Source organism: Camellia sinensis, chromosome 11, assembly GCF_055761805.1.
Source record: "Camellia sinensis isolate YWXY chromosome 11, ASM5576180v1, whole genome shotgun sequence".
In the NCBI taxonomy this organism is placed as follows: domain Eukaryota; kingdom Viridiplantae; phylum Streptophyta; class Magnoliopsida; order Ericales; family Theaceae; genus Camellia; species Camellia sinensis.
Window position 1 is genome coordinate 8825417 of NC_138971.1, and position 21382 is coordinate 8846798.

The window sequence follows — 21382 nt, forward strand, 5'->3', positions numbered from 1 at the left end:
AATCTTGATGATCGCACAAAGATTGTGTCATCACCATTGCTGACTTTTTGTGGTTGAGAGAGAGAGAGAGAGAGTATGCATGTATGTACGTATGTGTGTGTGTTTGTACGTGACATCGTAGTAGGTGGAGATAGGAATAGATGGAGATGAACTAAGAAGGGTCACTGAAATCTGAAAGGTGATAGAGAATGATGTAAAAGTGGCAAGGGTAATGGCACTACTGGTGGTTGGTGAATGTGGGTGAGAATTATGGTGACTAGAGGTAGTGCTGGTAATGACAACATAAGTTGTCGGCCAAAGTTGATGTGAAATGGGTTACGATTAGGGTTAGATTTAAGATTTGAGAAATTAGGGCGAATAAATTTGTAATTTGCTATTTGGATAAAATTATAATTAAAGAAATGGTGTCCTAGGAAGAAAATAGGCATTTAGCAACAGTAAGGAGGTTAGTGTAATTCACCCAATAAATTTTGTTCATGTACCATTTGTTTAATTTTAAACTAATTTAAAAAATAAATAAAAACGTACTGTAGAAAGGCTAAATAGCCTCCAAACAGACCCTTCCTTACAATCTTCCCTCCAAATAAAGAACCTTTTTTTGTGTGTGTTTGACAGACTCCCTCTCTCTACCGAAGCAAAATCCCTTATTTTTCTTTGAAACTGCCACACAAACTCAGCTTCTTCTCGTAAATGTTGAATGCTTCACTGTTAAGCAAAAATGTCAATCTGAGTCAGACTCTAATCGCATTGCTTGACAAATGCAAGTCAATCTCTCACCTCAAGCAAATTCATGCTCTGGTGATCGCCTTTGGCCTCACCCAAGACGACCCATTTGCTTCAAGAATTCTGTCTTTCGCTGCGTCCTTCGATTCTTGCCTACTCTCATTGGATTTTTCGACATCTCCACAATCCAACAATCTTCGACTGGAATACAATCATAAGGGGTTACTCAAAAACCAAAAACCCAATCAAATCGATATCAATTTTCGTCGAAATGTTGCGAATTGGGATCTCACCGGACTATCTCACATACCCATTTCTTGCTAAGGCATCTGCGCGACTGTCGGATCTTAATCTTGGAGTGGCTATCCATGGCCGCATTGCGAAAACTGGTTTGGAATCTGATAGGTTTGTTCAGAATTCTTTGATTCATATGTATGCTTCGGGTGGGAATATAGTGTGTGCACGCCAAGTGTTTGATGAAATGCCCAATAAGAATTTGGTTTCTTGGAATGCAATGTTGGATGGGTATGCAAAGTGTGGGGATATAAGTTTGGCCTGGGAAGTGTTTGAATTAATGCCGGAGAGAGATGTGGTTTCATGGAGCTCTTTGATTGACGGGTATGTCAAGGACGGGCAATATGGTGAGGCATTGGCAATTTTCGAAAGAATGCGAGTCGTCGGGCCCAAGGCCAATGAGGTGACCATGGTGAGTGTTTTGTGTGCTTGTGCACATTTAGGTGCTCTTGAGCATGGGAGGACGATGCATCGTTACATGATCAACAATGCCTTGTCATTAACTCGTGTTGCGTACCTCACTTGTGGACATGTACACCAAATCCTGAGCAATAGAGGAGGCTCTAGTTGTTTTTCGTGGGGTTTCCATGGATCAAACTGATGTGTTAATTTGGAATGCAATGATTGGAGGACTTGCCACTCACGGGTTTGTGTTTGAATCACTTGATATGTTTACAGAAATGCAGATTGCGGGGATCACTCCTGACGAAATCACGTACTTGTGCTTGTTGAGTGCTTGTGCTCATGGAGGGTTAGTGAAGGAAGCTTGGTTTTTCTTCGAGTCTCTTAATAAGCATGGCATTGACACCTAAAAGCGAGCATTACGCTTGTATGGTGGATGTTCTAGCTCGTGCAGGTCAATTAACCGAGGCATGCCAATTCTTGAGTCAAATACCAATGAAACCAACAGCTTCAATGTTAGGTGCATTGTTTAACGGGTGTATGAGCCATAGAAAATTAGACCTCGCGGAAATAGTGGGGAGGAAGCTCATTGAGTTGGAGCCGCAACACGATGGTAGATATATCGGTTTATCAAATGCTTATGCAGCGATCATGCGTTGGGACAAAGCAAGAATGATGAGAGAAGACATGGAAAGGAGAGGGGTGAAGAAGTCCCCTGGTTTTAGCTTTGTTGAGGTATGTGGAATTCTTCACAGATTCATAGCGCATGATAAAACTCATCAAGAATCAGAACAAATCTATATGATGTTAACCATTGTTGTAGAACAAATGAAATTTGATGCTGATTTTGAAACTGTAGAACAAGAGTTATATGGTAATGGAGTTTTGTGACTCACATTCATCCACTATAGTGCTGTGATTATGCTCGAAATTTACGTTACTTGTGTCCTAGGAGGTTTTCTTTATGCAGTAAGAAATTTTGATCTTGGATGAGTTTTAAGGAATTAGATGGGAGTGTTTTAATACATATTTTACAATTTGATTTTTCTAAATATATTTTTTAAGAGAAATCGATATGATACATGTATGACATGACACATGATACGATACATATTATATATGAATACTTAAATTCTTTAGCAATTTTGAAAAAAGTAATCGTACTTATCTATGGTAAATCTGTATTGTTAAAAATTTTCATTAACATATTAGAAAGGATATTTTTTTAAATGAAAATAATATATATATTTTTTTTCTTTTCTCTATTTTTTACCAAATATCTACTTATTTAGTCTTAAGTATCTTGCAGTTGATTAATGGCTACGCACACAGATTAATGTTTTGAGTTTTCTATGAACAAGTTCTTGATCATATATCAGAAGTGGGATATTAGTTGTTTCTTTTATTCTATTTCTATTTTTAGGAGATGTATTGTGGTTAATAATTTGAGATTATAAATTGATTAGTAAATCATTAGTATGTTAAGGTATTGTAGTTATTAATTTCTTTTATTCTAGTTTGTATTTCTTTTATTATTTTTCCACTTTTTTTTGCTAAAAGATATTCAGATTTGTTATCTTAGCAGTTTAGGTTTTTGTCTGCAAACAAGTCGAGTAGTAGGTTATTCAAATACAAGTTAAGCTTAATCAAAAAAAATAATTTAAGTAGATATATGCTGGAAGAGCGAAATAATAAATTATTCTAATTTGACTTAAAAATTTAATGACTTTTAAAATACGTTTGTATAACAAGTTAATTTCAAACAAAATTTTAAAAAGTCGAGTTTGAATAGTTTGACTCATTTTGCTATGCCACTTTAGTTTTTAGTTCTGATTTTGTGATGTTGGATGATTTATCTGTTTCATTGTAGCTATATGTAATACATTAGCATCTTATCATATTTTTTATTTTAAGCATTATTAAGCCCATTTGGTATCACATATAAATTAGCTTTTATCATTATAACTTGTGAGATCATTAGTTTAAAAGAATTAAAATAAATTATAAATAAGTTTGTTGCAACTTTTTATAATCTGTAAAAGAAATTGAACCGGTAATAAATTATTGCATAACTTTTTTGTTACATAAATATCTAGAATGCCTTCAAAAATTATAATTAAAACAAAATTGAAGTCACAATTTTTTTCTACTATTTAACAGTTTCAAATAAGTTAAATATATATATATAAATTATTACATAAGAAAATTTCACTCTCTTTTTTTTTTTTTTTTTTTGGTCACAAATAAGTTTAAAAAATTAAATAACTTAGGCCTCGTTTGAGAACAAGTTATTTTAGTAATTTTTTTACTTTTTACAAAAAAATATGTAAAAAAGTAGAGAGAGTAACGTGAGAACTTATCTACCAAGTTACACCAAAAGCTTGATTGTGTATCCTTTGGGTAATAGAACAAAAGGAGATCAGCTTATTTGAGTAGGAATTGGCAATAGACATCACTTATTGATTTCAAAACTTATATGAATCCTTGATATGCTACAGTAATTATACTAGAAGTTGTGGAACATGGAATTAATATGGGAAATCAATATAAATGAATTAAGAGATAATTAGTGGAAAGGTTCATTTAATGATATATATATATATATATACACACGTATATCATTATATTTATTGTACACATATATACTTTTTGTAGAGATTTGCAAGACAATCATAGAGATTTTTTTTCCTTTTACCATAGCATTTATTGATTTTATTTTTATTTTTTTACAAGCTAGAAGATGAAAAGATGATTTGAGCACAAAGTTCACCCTCTTTTTTCTGCCATTTAACTGGGGTTCTGTGAAAACCAAGCGGTAATATGAGCATCTGTGAATTTCTTTTTATAGGTAATTTTGTATTTTCAGTGTAAAAAAATTGTGTGAAAAGCAGGAATGGAAACGGGCCGGGGCGAGGCTGGGGATTACACTCTCCGTCTCCGATCCCCGAAGGCAAAAAAATTTCCGTCCCCACCCCGATCCCCAGCGGGGACGCCATCACCCCCCGCCCCCGCCCCCTAACAAGGATCAAGTTTCCCCGACCCCGAAAATCTCCGACTTGTTTGTTTGTTTGTTTGTTTGTTTTTTTTAATAATTTTGTTCAACACAAAAACAACAAAAAAAAAAAATTAATCTATTGTTTTCAGTATATTTCATCATCAACAACTTAAAATACATATATATATATATATATGAAATTGTTCATTACACACACACACACATATATGTATCTATCATCATCAACAATAACTTGGAAAAAAAAAAGCGAGAGAGATTTGAAATTGTTCATTACACACACACACATATGTATCTATCATCATCATCAACAATCAACATCACACATATAGATCTAAGTTATCCTCACAGATCAACTGGCGCATCGGTCGGCTCAAGTCGTATGCCGTCGTCTGGGTCAAATCGAAATCCAAATCATCCACTGGAGCTGCAGCAGAGGCCGGACAAAGGCGGTGCTACGACGGAGAAAGCAATGAGTGATGTCGAAATCTGCGACGAGGGACAGGCAGTGTGCTGCAACTACTTTTTCAGCGAATGTGAGAGTGAGGTGGCGGCATTGGGGAGTCGAAGAGGAAGCCATGGTGGCAGAGGCGGTGGTGGTGGAGGATCGGCGGATCTGTTCGATCGGTTCTAGATGATGATGATAATGATGATGATAAGAAGTGAGAGAACGAGAGAAAAATCTGAGTGAGGGAAAGAGAGATGAGAGACGTGGTCTAAGACAGAGATAAGGGATATGAGGGTTTGGTTTATATGTATATAGGGACAAAATAGTAATTTCACTTCGGGGACAAATGGGGACGGGGCTAGGGACGGGCCGAATATGGGTTGGAACACTTATTCCCATCCCCAGTCGGAAACTGATCGGGGATTGATTTTTGAATACCATCCCCTCTCCGTTGGAAATATTTTTCAGGAAAAAATCGCTCAAATCGAGGTCGAGGGGTCAGGTCCCCGTCAGGCCGAGTTCAAACTGTCATCCCTAGTGAAAAGTCATAATATTTTATTGAATAGTTTTTTTATTTTTAAAAGAAAAAAAAAATTGTGATTTGAGTCTTATTTATAGGTGTCCTTGGAACGTAATATATATATATATATATATATGTTTGTGTGTGTTAAAAATTAAAGAAAACAAGACATTTTTTACTAAATTTAATAAATTTTTTAATATAATTTTAATACACCTTTTCAGTTAACCTTAGTATTAAAAAATGTCCTCACAACATTATTTAGCATTTGAGCAGTGGATTTTTTTTTATTTTTTATTTTTTCTGTATACCATAGGGTTTATTTGAATCTAAGCTAAACATGAGTACAATGATAACTTGTAGATTAGCTGTTTTATACTATCAAGTGTGTTTGGTTTTAGTTTTCTGAAAATTGAGTTTTTTGTTTTTCGATTTTTTTTTTATTTTTAGTGAAATTTTTTAAAATTTTAAGCAATTTTTTATTTTTATTTTTTTAGATACACCTTACTTAGATGTATCTAAATAATAAAATATTTGTAAAAAAATATTTTAAAAAATAATAAATACACAAAAATAAGAAAAATGTATTTAAATTTTTTTTTATTTTGATATTTAATGAATTTTTTGAAGATTTTTTTTGCAAATATTATACTTTTTAAATGTATTTATGTTAGGTATGTCTAAAAAAAATTTTAAAAAAAATTTGCTTAAAATGTTAAAAAAATTAATTGAAAACAAAAAAAACAAAGAAAATTAAAAAAAAAATAGAATTTTCTAAGTGCATGGGCATGAAATAGAGAAATAAGACAATTTCTTAAAGCGAACAAAGTCCCTATATTTTGGAAAAGAAAACTGAACATTCAAACCATAATAAATGAAAAGGAAAAGAAATTAGTGTGTTTGGTTTCAATTTTTTCAATTTAATTTTCTGAAAATTGAATATTTTATTTTTCGTGTTTTTTTTTTAGAGAATGTTTTTAAATTTTAAGCAATTTTTAAAAAAAAATTTTAGATTCACCTTATTTAAATGTATCTAGATAGTAAAATATTTGTAAAAAAATATTTTAAGAAATTAATAAATATACAAAAATATAAAAAATGTATCGAATTTTTGTTTTTTTTTTATATTTTTGGTGTTCAGTAAATTTTTTAAAGATTTTTTTTCTTAAATATTATACTTTTTAAGTGTATTTATGTTAAGTGTGTCTAAAAATAAAAATAAAAATTACTTAAAATATTTAAAAAAATTAGTGAAAATAAAAATATACGAAAAACGAAAAATTAAATTTTTTGAAAAATAAATTCTAGAAATGGAAACCAAACAGAGTAAATGTTTCCTATAGTCATCTGGTGGTCTTTGTATGATATACCAAAGATATATACACAGGAGCCCACCTGATTAATGGATAATTCTTTTTTTTTTAGGCTAAACATTGATGGGCAGTTGAGGTTTCATAATCAAGTGTTTTTTTAGTAAGAAATTAATGGGTACATAAATATAGTAGAGTTGATTCTCTAGGATTTTCCTAAATGATTCCAAACGATGTGGTTTTAATTAAGGTAAAAAAACAAACAAGCAGGCTTTTCCCTTTCTCCTCCTCCGTTCACCGATTATATCTACTCAGACTTCTCCTTCGTCGGCTGTCAAGCTATGCCCAATCCTCTTCTTCACCTACTCCTCCTTTCCAATAATTCCATAAGTTAAATTTCTTTTACCTTCCCAAAAGAGACTTATAGATAACAATTGCTAACTCCGAAGGCAAAATTTCAAAAGCAACAAATTAAAAGGCATAGCTAACAAATGAACCTATTAGGCTACTATTATTTTTATATTCTAGTTAGGAGTGATTGCGGATCGGGTTGGGTCAAGTGGCATCTCATTCGTTGTCGGTCTGAAATTTGGAGAATTGAAAAAAATTAATCCGCATTCGTCTACCAATTTGGCATATACGAATTGAGCGGGCCGTGGGATTGATGAATAGATTGTCACACCCTAACTTTTATTATTCGAATCCATTACCGAATCCATTATAATAGTTCCATTTAGTTGAGAACATGAACCAGAATAAATAATAACATTCTCTCACGGCAACAATGATGATATAAATAAAACATGGTACAATGCCCTTAGGCTTACATTGAATAACAATAAATACAACAAAAGGAATTTGCCATTATACAGTACATGGCACATGGCCAATAAGTAAAGGGCCCCGTGGCCAACAATTTAAAGACTTTAAGTCATACGCGATTCCTCCAGCCTTATACCTTAAAAAGTTTATCAACCCTTGGGATAAGCACTAAGCCCAGTGAAGATCCCAAATATTCTAACCAATCACAACATAAAGATAAAAATGATCATGAATGCATCAAGACATACCATATAAGTAGTGTGACATTTCATAGCCAAAATATACACATATAACTGTGTTTATCTCAAAACAATCCTCTTAACACAATTCAGTATAAAACCATTTCTTCTCTTTTACATTCCCATCATTACATCCAAAAGAAAATGTTTTAAAACCTCATTCTTTCTTTGATAAAACTTCTCATGTTAATATAAAATAATCCCACTTAAACAACCGTTTTGAAAATATAACCCCAAATGCAAATCATAATCCCCATCGTACCTCTCAATACACCATAAGCATTTACATCCCAATATATATCTACAACCTTCCATGACCATAGGTCCAAGGATTTAAAAAGAACTGGTATAAAACCGTTAACACATATATACATTCAAACACGATACCCGAAGTATACATACTACCAATCTCATCTCCACAATATGAAAACCGACAACACGTATAAATATCCAAACGAGATAACTGAAGTAATACACACTACCAATATCCTCTCCACCGCCCTACAGCACGGATGATAGATCCAACAGTACCAATAACACATAACACTTTACCGGCCTCACCCGGAAGGAGGTGCTCCTTGGGTCATACTTGACCTGGCGAAAACCGAAAGGGAACGAAGAACCTATCACAATGCGCCATGCTTTGCCGACTAAGATACGGCGGGAAACAAATCCCCTTTTCACACTTTACCATGCCCAAACCGGACGGGATAAGGAAACTTCTATCAAGGCGCCACGCTTTGCCGGCACAACACGGCGAGTAATGGACCCCCAAACATCATCACAGTAAAAATATAATCATGCTAACCAACATCAATAATACACGGTTGAATACATACACCTAGTTCGATCACTACCATAACACTCAGTATCAGTTAATTGCATTAACTCATTTCTTTTAAAACATACTCTGCGAACCACCGTTTCACACAGGTTTTCCTTTATTTCAAACATTCCCAAAACACTTCATGGGGTACTTAACATCAAGACCTTATATAGATGCGCAAACCGCTCGAGCGCAAGAAGTGATGCTCGAGCGTCCAGACACAAAAAGTGTGACCACTCGAGAACAAGAAGTGTCGCTCAAGCGTAGAATACAAACTCTCAGAAGTCTTACAGACAAGTGACCACTGCTCGAGCACAAGAAGTATCGCTCGAGCGAACACCACACAAGGGCAAGAATGGCTGCTCGAGTGAAGAATAACAACTCCCAGTATCTCTATAGACCTGCAAAAGTGCTAGAAGTTCACAATGACTACTCAAGCGCAGAAGAAAATTCTGGGCAACAACAACTTGAGAAACAAGTCACCAACATGTTCCCAATGCAAACAAGACACTCCAATAACCAAACCCGATAAACAATGAGCAGAAGCAAGACATGAACAACCATAAAAGGCACTGAAACCCGGATCCAAAACATCAATGGGTCAGATTCAAACTAGGGTCGCTATATGGATACAATCAGTTTAGCGGTTTGGATTTTACAAATTTTGGACATTTTTTTTAATTATAATTCATTAATTTTACAATCTCCAACAACTAGTCATTTGAAAAAATAAGTGTTATTTGTCCATAATAAATCATGGCACCACACATGCATGTTTTTACAGTATTATTTTTCATTTTTATAAAAATATATATTTTATTATTTGTATTTTATGTTGTTACTTGTTAGCATTTTTTTTTTTTTTTTAACTTTATCTACAAGCAGATCGAGTTCATGCAGGTGTGAGATGGTTGATCCGCCATCCAAACCATATCCGCAAATTTTGAAATATTTCATCTGCATCCGTTCGTTAAAAAATACATATCCGCCCAAAATCAATTGAGTTGAATCGGATTGGATCGAGTTGAATAGGTTGGACAGATCTATGATCACTCCTAATTCTAGCTATGATGCTAATTAAGGTGAAAAACAAACAAATAAACAAACAAACAGGTCTTTCTCCTCCTCCTCCTCCTCCTTCGTCCGCCGATGATATCGGCCTAGACTCCTCCTTCGTCAGCTGGCAAGCTCAGCCAAATACCCTCATTCGCCTACTCCTCATTTCCAATAATGTTAAGATATTTAATCAATAATTCCTATTTGTTAGGAAGTCTGTTGTTTTTACCTATTCCTTAGGAGAATCCCAGATTATTAGGAGTTGTTAGTCGTGGGATTAGACGTTGCTTTATTTTCTAGCTTTCCTTTATTTGCATTTGTATTTAATTAGACTTCATATCAATGAATCAGTATGGCATTCCTTTTTTCTGCAACAAACTCAGTTTTAGTTTTCAACAGTTGGTATCAGAAAACAGCTTTCATTCTTGCCACAGCAACATATTCAATGGCTTCTGAAAACAGCTTTGTGCAACCTGCGATTCCATGCTTCGATGGTCACTATGACCATTGGAGTATGTTGATGGAAAATTTTCTGCGATCCAAGGAGTACTGGACTCTCGTAGAAATCGGCATCATTGAGCCCGCTAGTGAGACTATTTTGATAAAAGCGCAGAGAAAGACATTGGAGGATCAGAGATTAAAGGATTTGAAGACAAAGAATTATTTGTTTCAAGCAATAGATCGTGCCATTCTCGTAACCATCCTAAAGGACATGACTAAAGACATCTAAGATTCGATGAATAAGAAGTACCAAGGCACTGCACGAGTGAAACGTGCACAATACCAAGCTCTTTGCAAAGAATTTGAAATTCTTCACATGAAGGAAGGAGAGTCGGTTAATGATTACTTTGCAAGAACATTGTCAATTGCAAACAAGATGCGCATTCATGGAGAAAATTTGGAAGATGTTGCAGTCATTAAGAAAATCCTTCGCTCATTGACACGCAAATTTGACTATATAGTGTGTTCCATTGAAGAATCGAATGACATTAATAGTCTTTCGATTGATGTGTTGCAAAGATCACTATTAGTTCATGAGCAAAGTATGACCAACCATGTTGTGGAGGAGCAAGCCTTGAATATCATTACTCATGAAGGAACTACTCCTCCAGGAAGAAGTAGAGGATGTAGGGGATTTCGAGGAAAAGGTAGAGGTAGAGGATGCCAACTTTCTTAAAATCAAGGAGCACAATTTGACAAGGCGAGTGTGGAATGCTATCACTGTCACAAGCTTGGCCACTATTAGTATGAATGCCCTGACAAAGAGAAGGAAACCAAGGTAAATTTCGCTGAGATTGAAAAGGAAATGCTTTTGATGGCTTACATCGACAAGAAGGAGAATTCATCAAGTGACACTTTGTATTTAGATTCGGGTTGCAGCAATCACATGTGTGGAAACATGTCTTTGTTCTATGATTTGGATGAAACATTCAGAGAAACTTTGAAGCTTGGGAACAACTCCTGCATTTCTGTCATGGGGAAAAGGGATATCAAATTCCATATGAAAAACAACACTGTGTATACAATTCCTAGTGTGTTTTATATCCCAAATTTGAAAAGCAATCTCATAAGTATGGGCCAACTGCAAGAGAGGGGTTATATCATCATCATCATCCAACAAAGCCGGTGTCAAATTCATTATTCAAAGAAGGCCTAATAGCAAAAGCAAAAATGACAACCAATCGTATGTTCTTTCTGCACATTCAGTATGATGCCCAGAAGTGTCTCTCAACAAGAGTGCAAGATCCAACATGGTTGTGGCATCTTCGTTATGGTCATTTGAGTTTCAAAGGCTTGAAAACCCTACATGAGAAGAACATGGTGGAAGGATTGCCTAAGATTAATTGTCCCACAGAAAATGTGTGAAGATTGTATCGTTGGTAAACAACATCGTGATTCTTTCCAGCAAGGAAAAGCATGGAGAGCTGAGCAAATCCTACAGTTGGTTCATTCAGACATTTGTGGACCAATCAATCCAACATTGAATGAAAACAAAAGGTACTTCATTACCTTCATTGATGATTATAGTTGAAAAACATAGGTTTATTTCTTGCAAGAGAAATCTGAAGCTTTTAGTGTTTTTAAAAGCTTTAAGGCTTAAGTTGAAAAAGAATCTGGCAAGTACATTCAGATCCTTTGTACAGATCGTGGTAGTGAATTTAACTTACATAACTTTGCAAGTTTTTGTGAATTGCATGGAATACAAAGGCAACTTACTGCTGCATACACACCGCAGCAAAACAGCGTGGCAGAAAGAAATAATCAAGAACATGGTGCGTAGCATGTTGGTGAAAAAAAAAATATTCTGAAGACTTTCTGGCCAGAAGCAGTCAATTGGAGTGTTCATGTACTCAACTGAAGCCCTACCCTTGTAAAAAACATAACAGCACAAGAAACTTGGAATGAAGTCAGGCCATGAGTTGATTACTTCAGAATCTTCAAGTGCATAGTTTATGCACATGTTCCAGATGAAAACAGAACAAAGCTTGATGATAAAAGTGTGAAGTGTGTCTTTATTGGGGTTAGTAAGGAATCCAAGATGTACAGGTTATATAATTCCATTACCAAGAAAACAATCATTAGTCGAAATGTTCTGTTTGATGAAGAAAACACATGGGATTGGAGCAACACAGGAACAACAACAAATTTTAACTGATGTTGAGGAAATTGGCGAGGAAATTAAACAGCCACTGTAACCTCCTCTTGAAAGTCAGGGGTCTAAATCACAATTGTAGCTTCCTAGTCAGTCCCTTGGAGAAGTTTCACCAAGTTCCTCAACAAGTGTTTCAATTCCAAATGATGATTAGGCATCTAACTCAGAACCACAACGACAAGGGAAAAGACCATCTTGGATGATAGATTATGTGAGTGGAGATGAATTATCTAATGAGGATACTACTGCTCATTTTGCTTTATTTGCATGCTCCGATCTTATATTGTTTGCAGAACTAATGAAAGAAGAAAAATGGAAAAAAACTATGGATGCAGAGATTTAAGCTATAGAGAAGAATGAGACTTGGGAGCTAACCAATCTTCCTGAGGGGCAAAAAACCATTGGTGTAAAGTAGGTTTATAAGATGAAGCTGAATGAAAAGGGAGAAAATTGACAAGTTCAAAGCAAGGCTGGTTGTGAAAGGCTACAATCAAGAGCATGAAGTTGATTATCAAGAGGTTTTTGCTCTTGTTGCAAGATAGGATACAATTCAGCTGGTAGTTTCTTAAATATTATACTTTTTAAGTGTATTTATGTTATGTATTTCTAAAATTAAAAAAAAATTACTTAAAATATTAAAAAAATTCAGTGAAAACAAGAAAAACGAAAAACGAAAAACGAAAAATTAAATTTTTTGAAAAATAAATTCTAGAAATGGAAACCAAACAAAGTAAATGTTTCATGTAGTCATCTGGTGGTCTTTGTATGATATACAAAAGATATATATGCGGGAGCCCACCCTAATTAATAGATAGTTTCTTTTCTTTTTTGCTAAACATTGATGGACAGTTGAGGTTTCATAATCAAGTGTTTTTTTAGTATGAAATTAATGGTACATAAATGTAGTAGAGTTGATTCTTTAGGATTTTCCTAAATGATCCCATTCGATGTGGTTTTAATTAAAATAAAAAGTAAACAAGCAGGCTTTTCCCTTTCTCCACCTCCGTCCACCGATTATACCAACCCAGACCTCTCCTCCGTTGGCTGGCGAGCTCCACCCAATCCACTCCTTCAGTTACTCCTCATTTCCAATGTTTGTTTTTGAAAACAAAAAATATATATATAGAAAATAAAAAAATAGAATTTCCTGACTGCATGTGCATGAAATAGAGAAACAAGAAAATTTCTTGAAACAATCAAATAGGAAGGAAAAGAAATTAGTGTGTTTAGTTTCAATTTTTTGAATTTAATTTTTTGAAAATTGAGTTTTTTTTCATGTTTTTTTTTTTTGAGAATATTTTTAAAATTTAAGTTTTTCAACAGTTGGTATCAAAGCCCCCCACTAGGGCTTGATTTGAAAAAGTAGCAGCTTTCATTTTTGTTGTAACAAGACATTCAATGGCTTCTAAAAACAGCTTTGTGCAACCTGCGATTCCACGCTTTGACAGTTAGTACCATTAGAGTATGTTGATGAAAAATTTTATGCGATCCAAGGAGTACTGGACTCTCGTGGAAACCGGCATTGCTGAGCCCGCTAGTGAGACTATTTGACAAAAGCGCAGAGAAAGACATTGGAGATAATTAGAGGAAAGTTTCATTGAATGATATATATATTTACATCATTATATTTATTGTAGACATATATATCCTTTTTGTAGAGATTTGCAGGACAATCATATAGATTTTTTTCCTTTTACCATAGCATTTATTGATTTAATTTTGGTTTTGATTTTTTTAGCAAGCTAGGAGATGAAAAGAATTGTGTGAAAGGTGGTGCTCGGGCAAAATTAATTTTGGTTTTGGTTTTGAGCACGAAGTTCTCGAGAAATTATTCATTGGTGCTCAGGCAGGGATCACATGTCTGAGGTGGTGCCCCACACCTATCATAACTAGCCTTGTCATGCATGATGTGGCAAAGTTATTAACATACAGCTAAGTTGGAACATTATATGATTAGCTAAGTTGGCACATTATATGATTGGTGTGGGGCACCACCTAGGGCATGTGACCTGCTGCCCTAAGACCAATGAATAATTTCTCAAAGTTCACCCTCTTTTTCTTGCCATTTAATTGGGGATCTGTGAATTTCTTTTTATAGGTAATTTTGTATTTTCAGTGTAAAAAAATTGTGTGAAAGGTCATAATTTTTTATTGAACAATTTTTTTATTTTGAAAATAAAAAATTTGTGATTTGAGTGTCCTTAGAACACAATATATATATATATATATATATAAAGAATTAAAGAAAAGAAGATATGTTTTATTAAGGTCTCGTTTGGCAAGTGACTTTTTTAGTCAAAAAGTCAATAACCGATACCAAAAAGTCAAATAGTCCATTTTCTCTCTACTTTTTGCACATCTTTTCGTAAAAAGTCAAAAAGTCATTCCAAACATACTAGTTTTTTTTACATCACATTTTAGCTAAAAAGCCAAAAAGTTATTAAAAAAATTTGTTCTTAAACGAGGCCTAAATTTAATAAATTTTTTGATATAATTTTAATGCACCTTTTCAATTTAATCTCAGTTAGGGATGGCCATTTAAATCCAATCCGAGGGGGGCTCGCCCATACCCATCCGAATGGGGCAGATTTTACCAGCCACGACACTTATGTAGGGCAGGGGTGGATTATGTTTTGGTCACCCGCAACGGGGGTGGGGCGGGGTCGAGCATCGCTTCCCCTGATCCAAGCCCGACCCGATATAATTAATAATATATGTATATATATATATATATAATATAATATAATTAGATATAAGAAAATAATATTAAAAGTCTATGATTTTTTTAAATATAAATAAATAATAATTTTAAAAGTCTCACTATTTATATATATGAAAAAAAAAAAATTATTTAGTGTGTTAAGAATTTAAATGATTCTTAATTATTTTGATAATTAAAATGTGATCGGATATTTGCGGGTATCCGCGAGGGTGGGGGTGGGGTTGAAAAATTGGGTCTGGCTTTGGTCCAGTCCACCATCGGACTGGACCGTGCTGTTGGGCCTGTGGGGGCCCATCACGGGTCCCGTTTTAAAAATCTGAACCGTTTAATGTGTAGAACTCTTCGAGTACTATATGCCTATAAAAAATCATGTTGATCGGATATCGATAGTTATGTGATCAAATCAGTTTTTTTGTCAACCGTTAATTTATTCACCGTCCATTTTTTTTATACAAAACTGATTTGATCATATAGCTATCGATATCCGATCAACGTGATGTTTTACAGACATATAGTACTCGAAGAGTTCTACACATTTGACGGTTCAAATTTTCAAAATGGGATCCGTGATGGACTCCCACGAACCCAACAATACGGTCCAGTCCGATGATGGACTGGACCAAAGCCAGACCCTAAAAAATTCTACCCGTAGCATTGTTGGTGGAGATGGGGGTAAGGAATAGTAAACCCACTCCAAATCCATCCCGTAATCAACCCTAATCTCAATATTAAAAAATGTCTAACAACATTATTTACCATTTGAGCAGTGGAAAATGAGTCATATATTTACGACTGCGAAGAGTTATTATTTCTAAATATTGTCAAAGGTGCTTTGGCATTTAAAACGTCGATAATTACACTCAAGTATCCAAATGGAGGAAGATTCCCTCCCTTCTATAATTTAGACTGATTACTTTGTTTGGACATGCGGGTTGATTATAAGTTTCATTTTTGTGATGTGAATTGTTTATTTTATTAGGTATTTTTTATATTTTATTATAAAAATTTTAAATTAATGTTATAATTATAATTTATTTAATTTATCATATTTCTCAACAAAAAAAAATTAAATAATAATTGTATTTTTAAAAGTAAATTATCTATTTTTTTAATGATAAATACGATAAATTAAATAAGTTATGATTATTAAATGAGATTTTTATTGATAAATCCATTCTAGAGTTGTTATAACCCATTAGGTCCACAAAAGAATATGATAAGCTGATTAGTCCCATAAACTTTTCTTTTTATTCCATAAGGTCCATTTTCCTAATTTAACATATTTTCCTGGACTATTTTGCCCCCATATATATATGTATGTGTACAGTGTTATACGCATTTACATATTATGTGCCTGTTTACGTGGCTGTTTCCTCGGTGATTCAGTTTGGCAGTTTCCATTTTACGTTTTTCTTCATCAATCCAATTCCAAGAGATACGTTTATGTTTTGCATACTCATTCGAAGGATTGGTGGTGCTAGGGTTTCATTGTTGGTGTTCTAGTCTGGTTCTGGTTCTGTGGTTTGCGAGTGAAGATGACGAAGAGGTAGCTGTTCGGCTGTCACATTTTCCGAGCTTTCAGTAGTTCGACTTTCTGGAGGATTGTAGGATTGCATGGTTAAGGTTAGTATCAATTTGATTGTGAATAAATGTTCAGTTCATTTGTATGATGAAGCAGATGCTCTGTTTTTGGATTGATATGAATTGGATGCGCTGGCTTTTCAATTATATGCTTCTTACGTGGTCCTGTGTAGGGGAGTACATTCATATTATGTGAAGAACAGTGTTAGTTCTCATTTTAGTTAGTTGTATGCGTAATGAGGATCTATGTATATGATTTGATTATCAGTATATATGGCAATGTGAATGTTGACATTTTGTTAATGTGGATTATGTGAAGAATGTGGATGTTCTCATTTTAAATTGATGTTTACTTAATGAGGCTCTGTGTGTGTGATATAATTCAGAGTGTATGTTTCAATATAAATGTTCAGATTTTGTTAATATTATGTGAAGTTTGTTGGTGTTCTCATTTTTACTTTGATGTTTGCAATTTTGGCATCTTGTTAATATAAATGTGAATGTTCACATCTTTGTATTTGTGAATTATGGATTTAGCACCTGAACTGTACACGTAGTAATTTTTGATTATTTGCACAATGTGATTTTTCATGTCGATTTTGATTAAATGTGTAGTTCTCATTTTACTTGGACACATGCGTAATGAGGATCTCTGTAGATGATTTGATTATCAGTATATATGTCGATGTGGATGTTAACAATTTGTTAATGTGGATTATGTGAAGAATGTGGATGTTCTCATTTGAAATTGATGTTTGGTGAATGAGGCTCTGTGTGTGTCATATAATTTAGAGTGTCTATTTCAATGTAAATGTTCACATCGCGCGAATATGATGTGAAGATTGTTGATTTTGTCATTTTACTTTGATGTTTGCTTAATGTTGACATGTTGTTAACAACACTGTGAATGTTCACATCTTCGTATTCTGAATTATGGATTTAGCACTTCAACTGTACGCGTTCTCATCCATTTTCTGCACAAAGTGAATTTTCATGTTGATTTTTATTAATGTTCATTGTTGTGGTTTTTGTGTTTTTATAGGAGATGGATACCTTTATGCTGTTGGTGTGTACATATGGTTGCAGTACAACTGTAATAAATGTTGCCCGCGCAATGTGTTATTCTCGTTTGGTGGAGTGTTTGTGTCAGAAATGGGATGAGTTGTCTGCTGGTTCTATTTCACTGTTCTGTAAACTACCTGGGATTAGGAAGTGTGATTTGGACAATGAGGAAGAATTTCAGAACATGTTACTGCTTGCTAAATCAATGGGGGTACAACATGTAGAAGTTGTGGTTGAGTTGAAAAGTGGTATTGTTCAGTCAACTAGTTTGGGATTGGTGCGTGTGGGGGTTGAGGAAGAAATTGATGCATTACGAAGATTTTGCCACCATAACGAGAAGGTGTTGTTGTCAGCCCCTTGGGCAAATGGTATTACGCATGTGGGACAACGGTTTGTTGGAGGTGCACAAGAATTTCGTGACGTTTTATGTAAGTACGCCATCCAATGTGGGTTTCAGTTTACATATGTGAAGAACGAGACAACAAGAGTTACTGCTGTATGTGCGATGCGGGAGGAGAGGGGCTGCTTGTGGGCTATACATTGTAGAGCACAACGAGCAAATGATTTTTTCTACATCAAGAGTTTTAGTGATGTGCATACGTGTGGTACGGATGTCCGTACATCGAAGAATCCGCGAGTTAGTTCGGATTTGGTGTCGAGTACCATATCTGAAATTGTGAGGGACAAGCCGTTGACTCGGCCGTGTGATGTTGTTACTATTTTGAAGAGGGATTATGGGCTAGATGTGAGTTACCATGTCGTATGGTTGGCTGTGGAGAAAGCAAAGGCTAGTATTCATGGAGATCACTCATTATCGTTTGACCAGCTGCGGTGGTATTCGGATGCGGTGATGCGGTACAATCCGGGGAGTTATGTCAATATTGACTATGATGCGAGTAGTCAACAGTTTCGTCGTTTCTTTGTGTCATTCGCTGCGTGTATTTCTGGGTTCAATTCTTGTCGGCCTTTATTATTCTTGGATGGAACATTCCTCAAAGGAAAGTACAAAGGTCAGCTACTGGCGGCAACGGCAAAAGACGGAAACAATGGTTAGTAATTTTTTTACCTCTATATTCATGTCAATATTCACATTGACATGCATAGTATGGACAAATGAGTGATGGAGAAATTATAAGTACTGTGAACATTGACATTCGTATGCACTGATGTGAATGTTCACATATGTCTGCTGATGCCTGTAATGTGAACATTCACATTATTTTACACTGATCCATTCACAGTATTGTACATCTGTGCCTGCTAATGATAGTTATGTGAACATTCACATTCACATCAGTGTATACTACTGTCAGTTGATCCGTTAATGAACATTACTGTGAATGGTCACATTATCAGTTGCTGAACAATCAAAAATGAATTATTGGTGGGCGTTAATGTGAATGTTCACATTATCAATTGCTGAACATTCACATGACCTGTTTCGTTTATATTGTTTTCTATTCATTTTGGAATACTGTGAACAGTTGTGTATTGGTGTTGTGTTGTAGGTCTGTTTCCTGTTGCATTTGCGGTTGTTGATTCGGAGACCACGGCGAATTGGTCGTGGTTCTTGCATGAACTTGGGAAGGTTGTTGATGGTAACCGGCAGATTACTTTTATTTCAAATCGTAATCTTGGCCTGTTAGAAGCTATGCCGAAAGTGTTCCCATCGGCTCATCACGGTTATTGCTTACAACACTTGAAGAGCAATTTAAGAGACCGGATGAAAGGAATTGATAATGGCTTCAGGGATCACCTAGTAAGTAGTTTGGGTGATTGTGCTTATGAGCCAACTGTGGTAGGGTTCCATGAAAAGCTTGCAAAATTAAAAGAGGAGGGTAAACAACGAGCACATGATTTTTTCAAGGACTTGGCACCTGAGCACTGGGCAAATTCATACTTCAGGTAATAACAGTTTCATAAAGTGTTCCATTGGGCAAGTCAGAATGGTAGCGATGTGAATTATCAGTTACGATTTGTAAAAATCTTCCAATTGTGTTTCATGTTCAATGTCAGTGATGTGAATGTTCACATCTGATAGCAATGACTGATTTCAATGATGTGAATGTTCATATCCGTTGTCATATTTTGCTGTTGTTAACATTCACATCATTCTGTCATTTAAGTTGATGTTAGTGTTCACATCTGTGCATCGTGTAAGTTGATGTTAATGTTCACTGCGAATGGTGTTAATGTTCACATCAGTCAACGTGAGTGTTCAAACCTGTTAACTTTCGGGTTGTAAAATGTTTGTGATATTGTGCAGGGGCATGCGTTATGGGGAGATGACTTCCAATGCGGCGGAGTCATTTAATAACTGGATTAAAGAAACGCGTAATCTTCCTATCACTCAAATGGTGGACACAATTCGTACTCAATTGATGCGGCAAATGTCTGCACGGCGTGACCAAGTAAACAAATGGAATGAGCTTATTTGTCCTACATTTGAAACAAGGCTTATGGATTCGTTCAATCACAGCAGGTCTTGGCAAGTTAGCAAAGCCAATGGGAATGTGTTTGAAGTTCATTCGATACCATCTGTCACTGTTGATGTTGCGAGGCGTACATGTTCGTGCTTCAAATGGCAAATCAACGGATTCCCATGTGACCATGCTGTTGTTGCCATTCAGAAGAGCCGCTACAATCTCAATGATTGTGTGGAACATTACTTTCATGTACAGACATATCGTGGAGCGTATTCGGGTGCCATATTCCCTATACCATCGGTGGAGAAGCCGCCTTTTGATCCCATGGACTTCACTATATACCCGCCAACTGTGAAAAGACCACCCGGAAGGCAGAAAAATAATAGGATCCCATCAAGGGGTGAGAAACTTAAGCAAATAAGGTGCGGGAGATGTGATAAGCTGGGGAGCCATAATCGGAAGTCATGCAAGGAGCCGATATAGGATGTACATTTTTCATTTTAACGTTGTGTTTTACATTGGATTCTTATATTCATTTCACAAATAAGATTGTGTTGTGTTGGCAAGCAAAATAATGGTTTGGCAAACTTAGTATTTCATTTGTGCCTTTTCATTTTCTTTTTCTGTACGAAACTGATTTTTTGTTAAAGTTTTAATGATAGATACATGATGTGGACATTCACACTTACGTAAACGAATCATATTATGTGAAAACTTGCACATGGGTTGGACGTTTTTACCTTATTGTTGTCAATGTTGACATGAATACAAGATGTGATGTGAACTTTCACATGCATGAAGATTGACATGGTGTGAACATGGACAACTGTTATGAATGTAAAGAAATGTGAATATTCACACCTGTTCATGTTACCCGTAATGATGTCATGCAAACAATGTGTACATTCCTGCACAAGGTATGTGTATTACATTGAAAACTGGTTCCACAAATCGCATCAAATATGCTCATCAAAACACGGCATTATGAATATCATAAGTGATTATGAACATTCACATTAGTGTTGAAACTGTGAACAGTCATAGCTGTAAACATTAGTGCGTATGAATATCGTAAGTGAATGTAAACATTAGTGCATATGCATTTGAATATCATAAGTGAATGCTCATCACAACACGGCATTATGAATAGCATACATGAGTGTGAACATTCACATCAGTGTTTACAATTGCTATGAGCAACCACAAATGTGAATATTCACACATGTGTATGTGATCCGTAATTATGTCACGTAGACCAAGTGTACACTCCTGCACGAAGTATGTG

General features: G+C 35.0%; 2 protein-coding genes and 1 pseudogene across 2 annotated transcripts; all 3 read left to right on the forward strand.

Moving 5' to 3' along the window:
• The first annotated feature begins 520 nt into the window (after positions 1–520).
• Positions 521–2354, forward strand: LOC145803063 (pentatricopeptide repeat-containing protein At5g08305 pseudogene; annotated as a pseudogene).
• Positions 2355–10389: 8035 nt separating this feature from the next.
• LOC114268345 (uncharacterized) lies at positions 10390–11310 on the forward strand. Its single transcript, XM_028209501.2, has 2 exons — positions 10390–10801; positions 10919–11310. Exons 1-2 carry the CDS (start codon positions 10390–10392, stop codon positions 11308–11310), a joined length of 804 nt encoding a protein of 267 aa, XP_028065302.2.
• A 150-nt stretch (positions 11311–11460) lies between these two features.
• On the forward strand, positions 11461–20768 carry LOC114289664 (uncharacterized). Its single transcript, XM_082896602.1, has 5 exons — positions 11461–11651; positions 17819–18167; positions 18252–18720; positions 19180–19576; positions 19938–20768. The coding sequence occupies exons 1-5, from the start codon at positions 11461–11463 to the stop codon at positions 20578–20580; spliced, it is 2049 nt and encodes a 682-aa protein (XP_082752728.1). The 3' UTR covers positions 20581–20768.
• Positions 20769–21382: the final 614 nt, after the last annotated feature.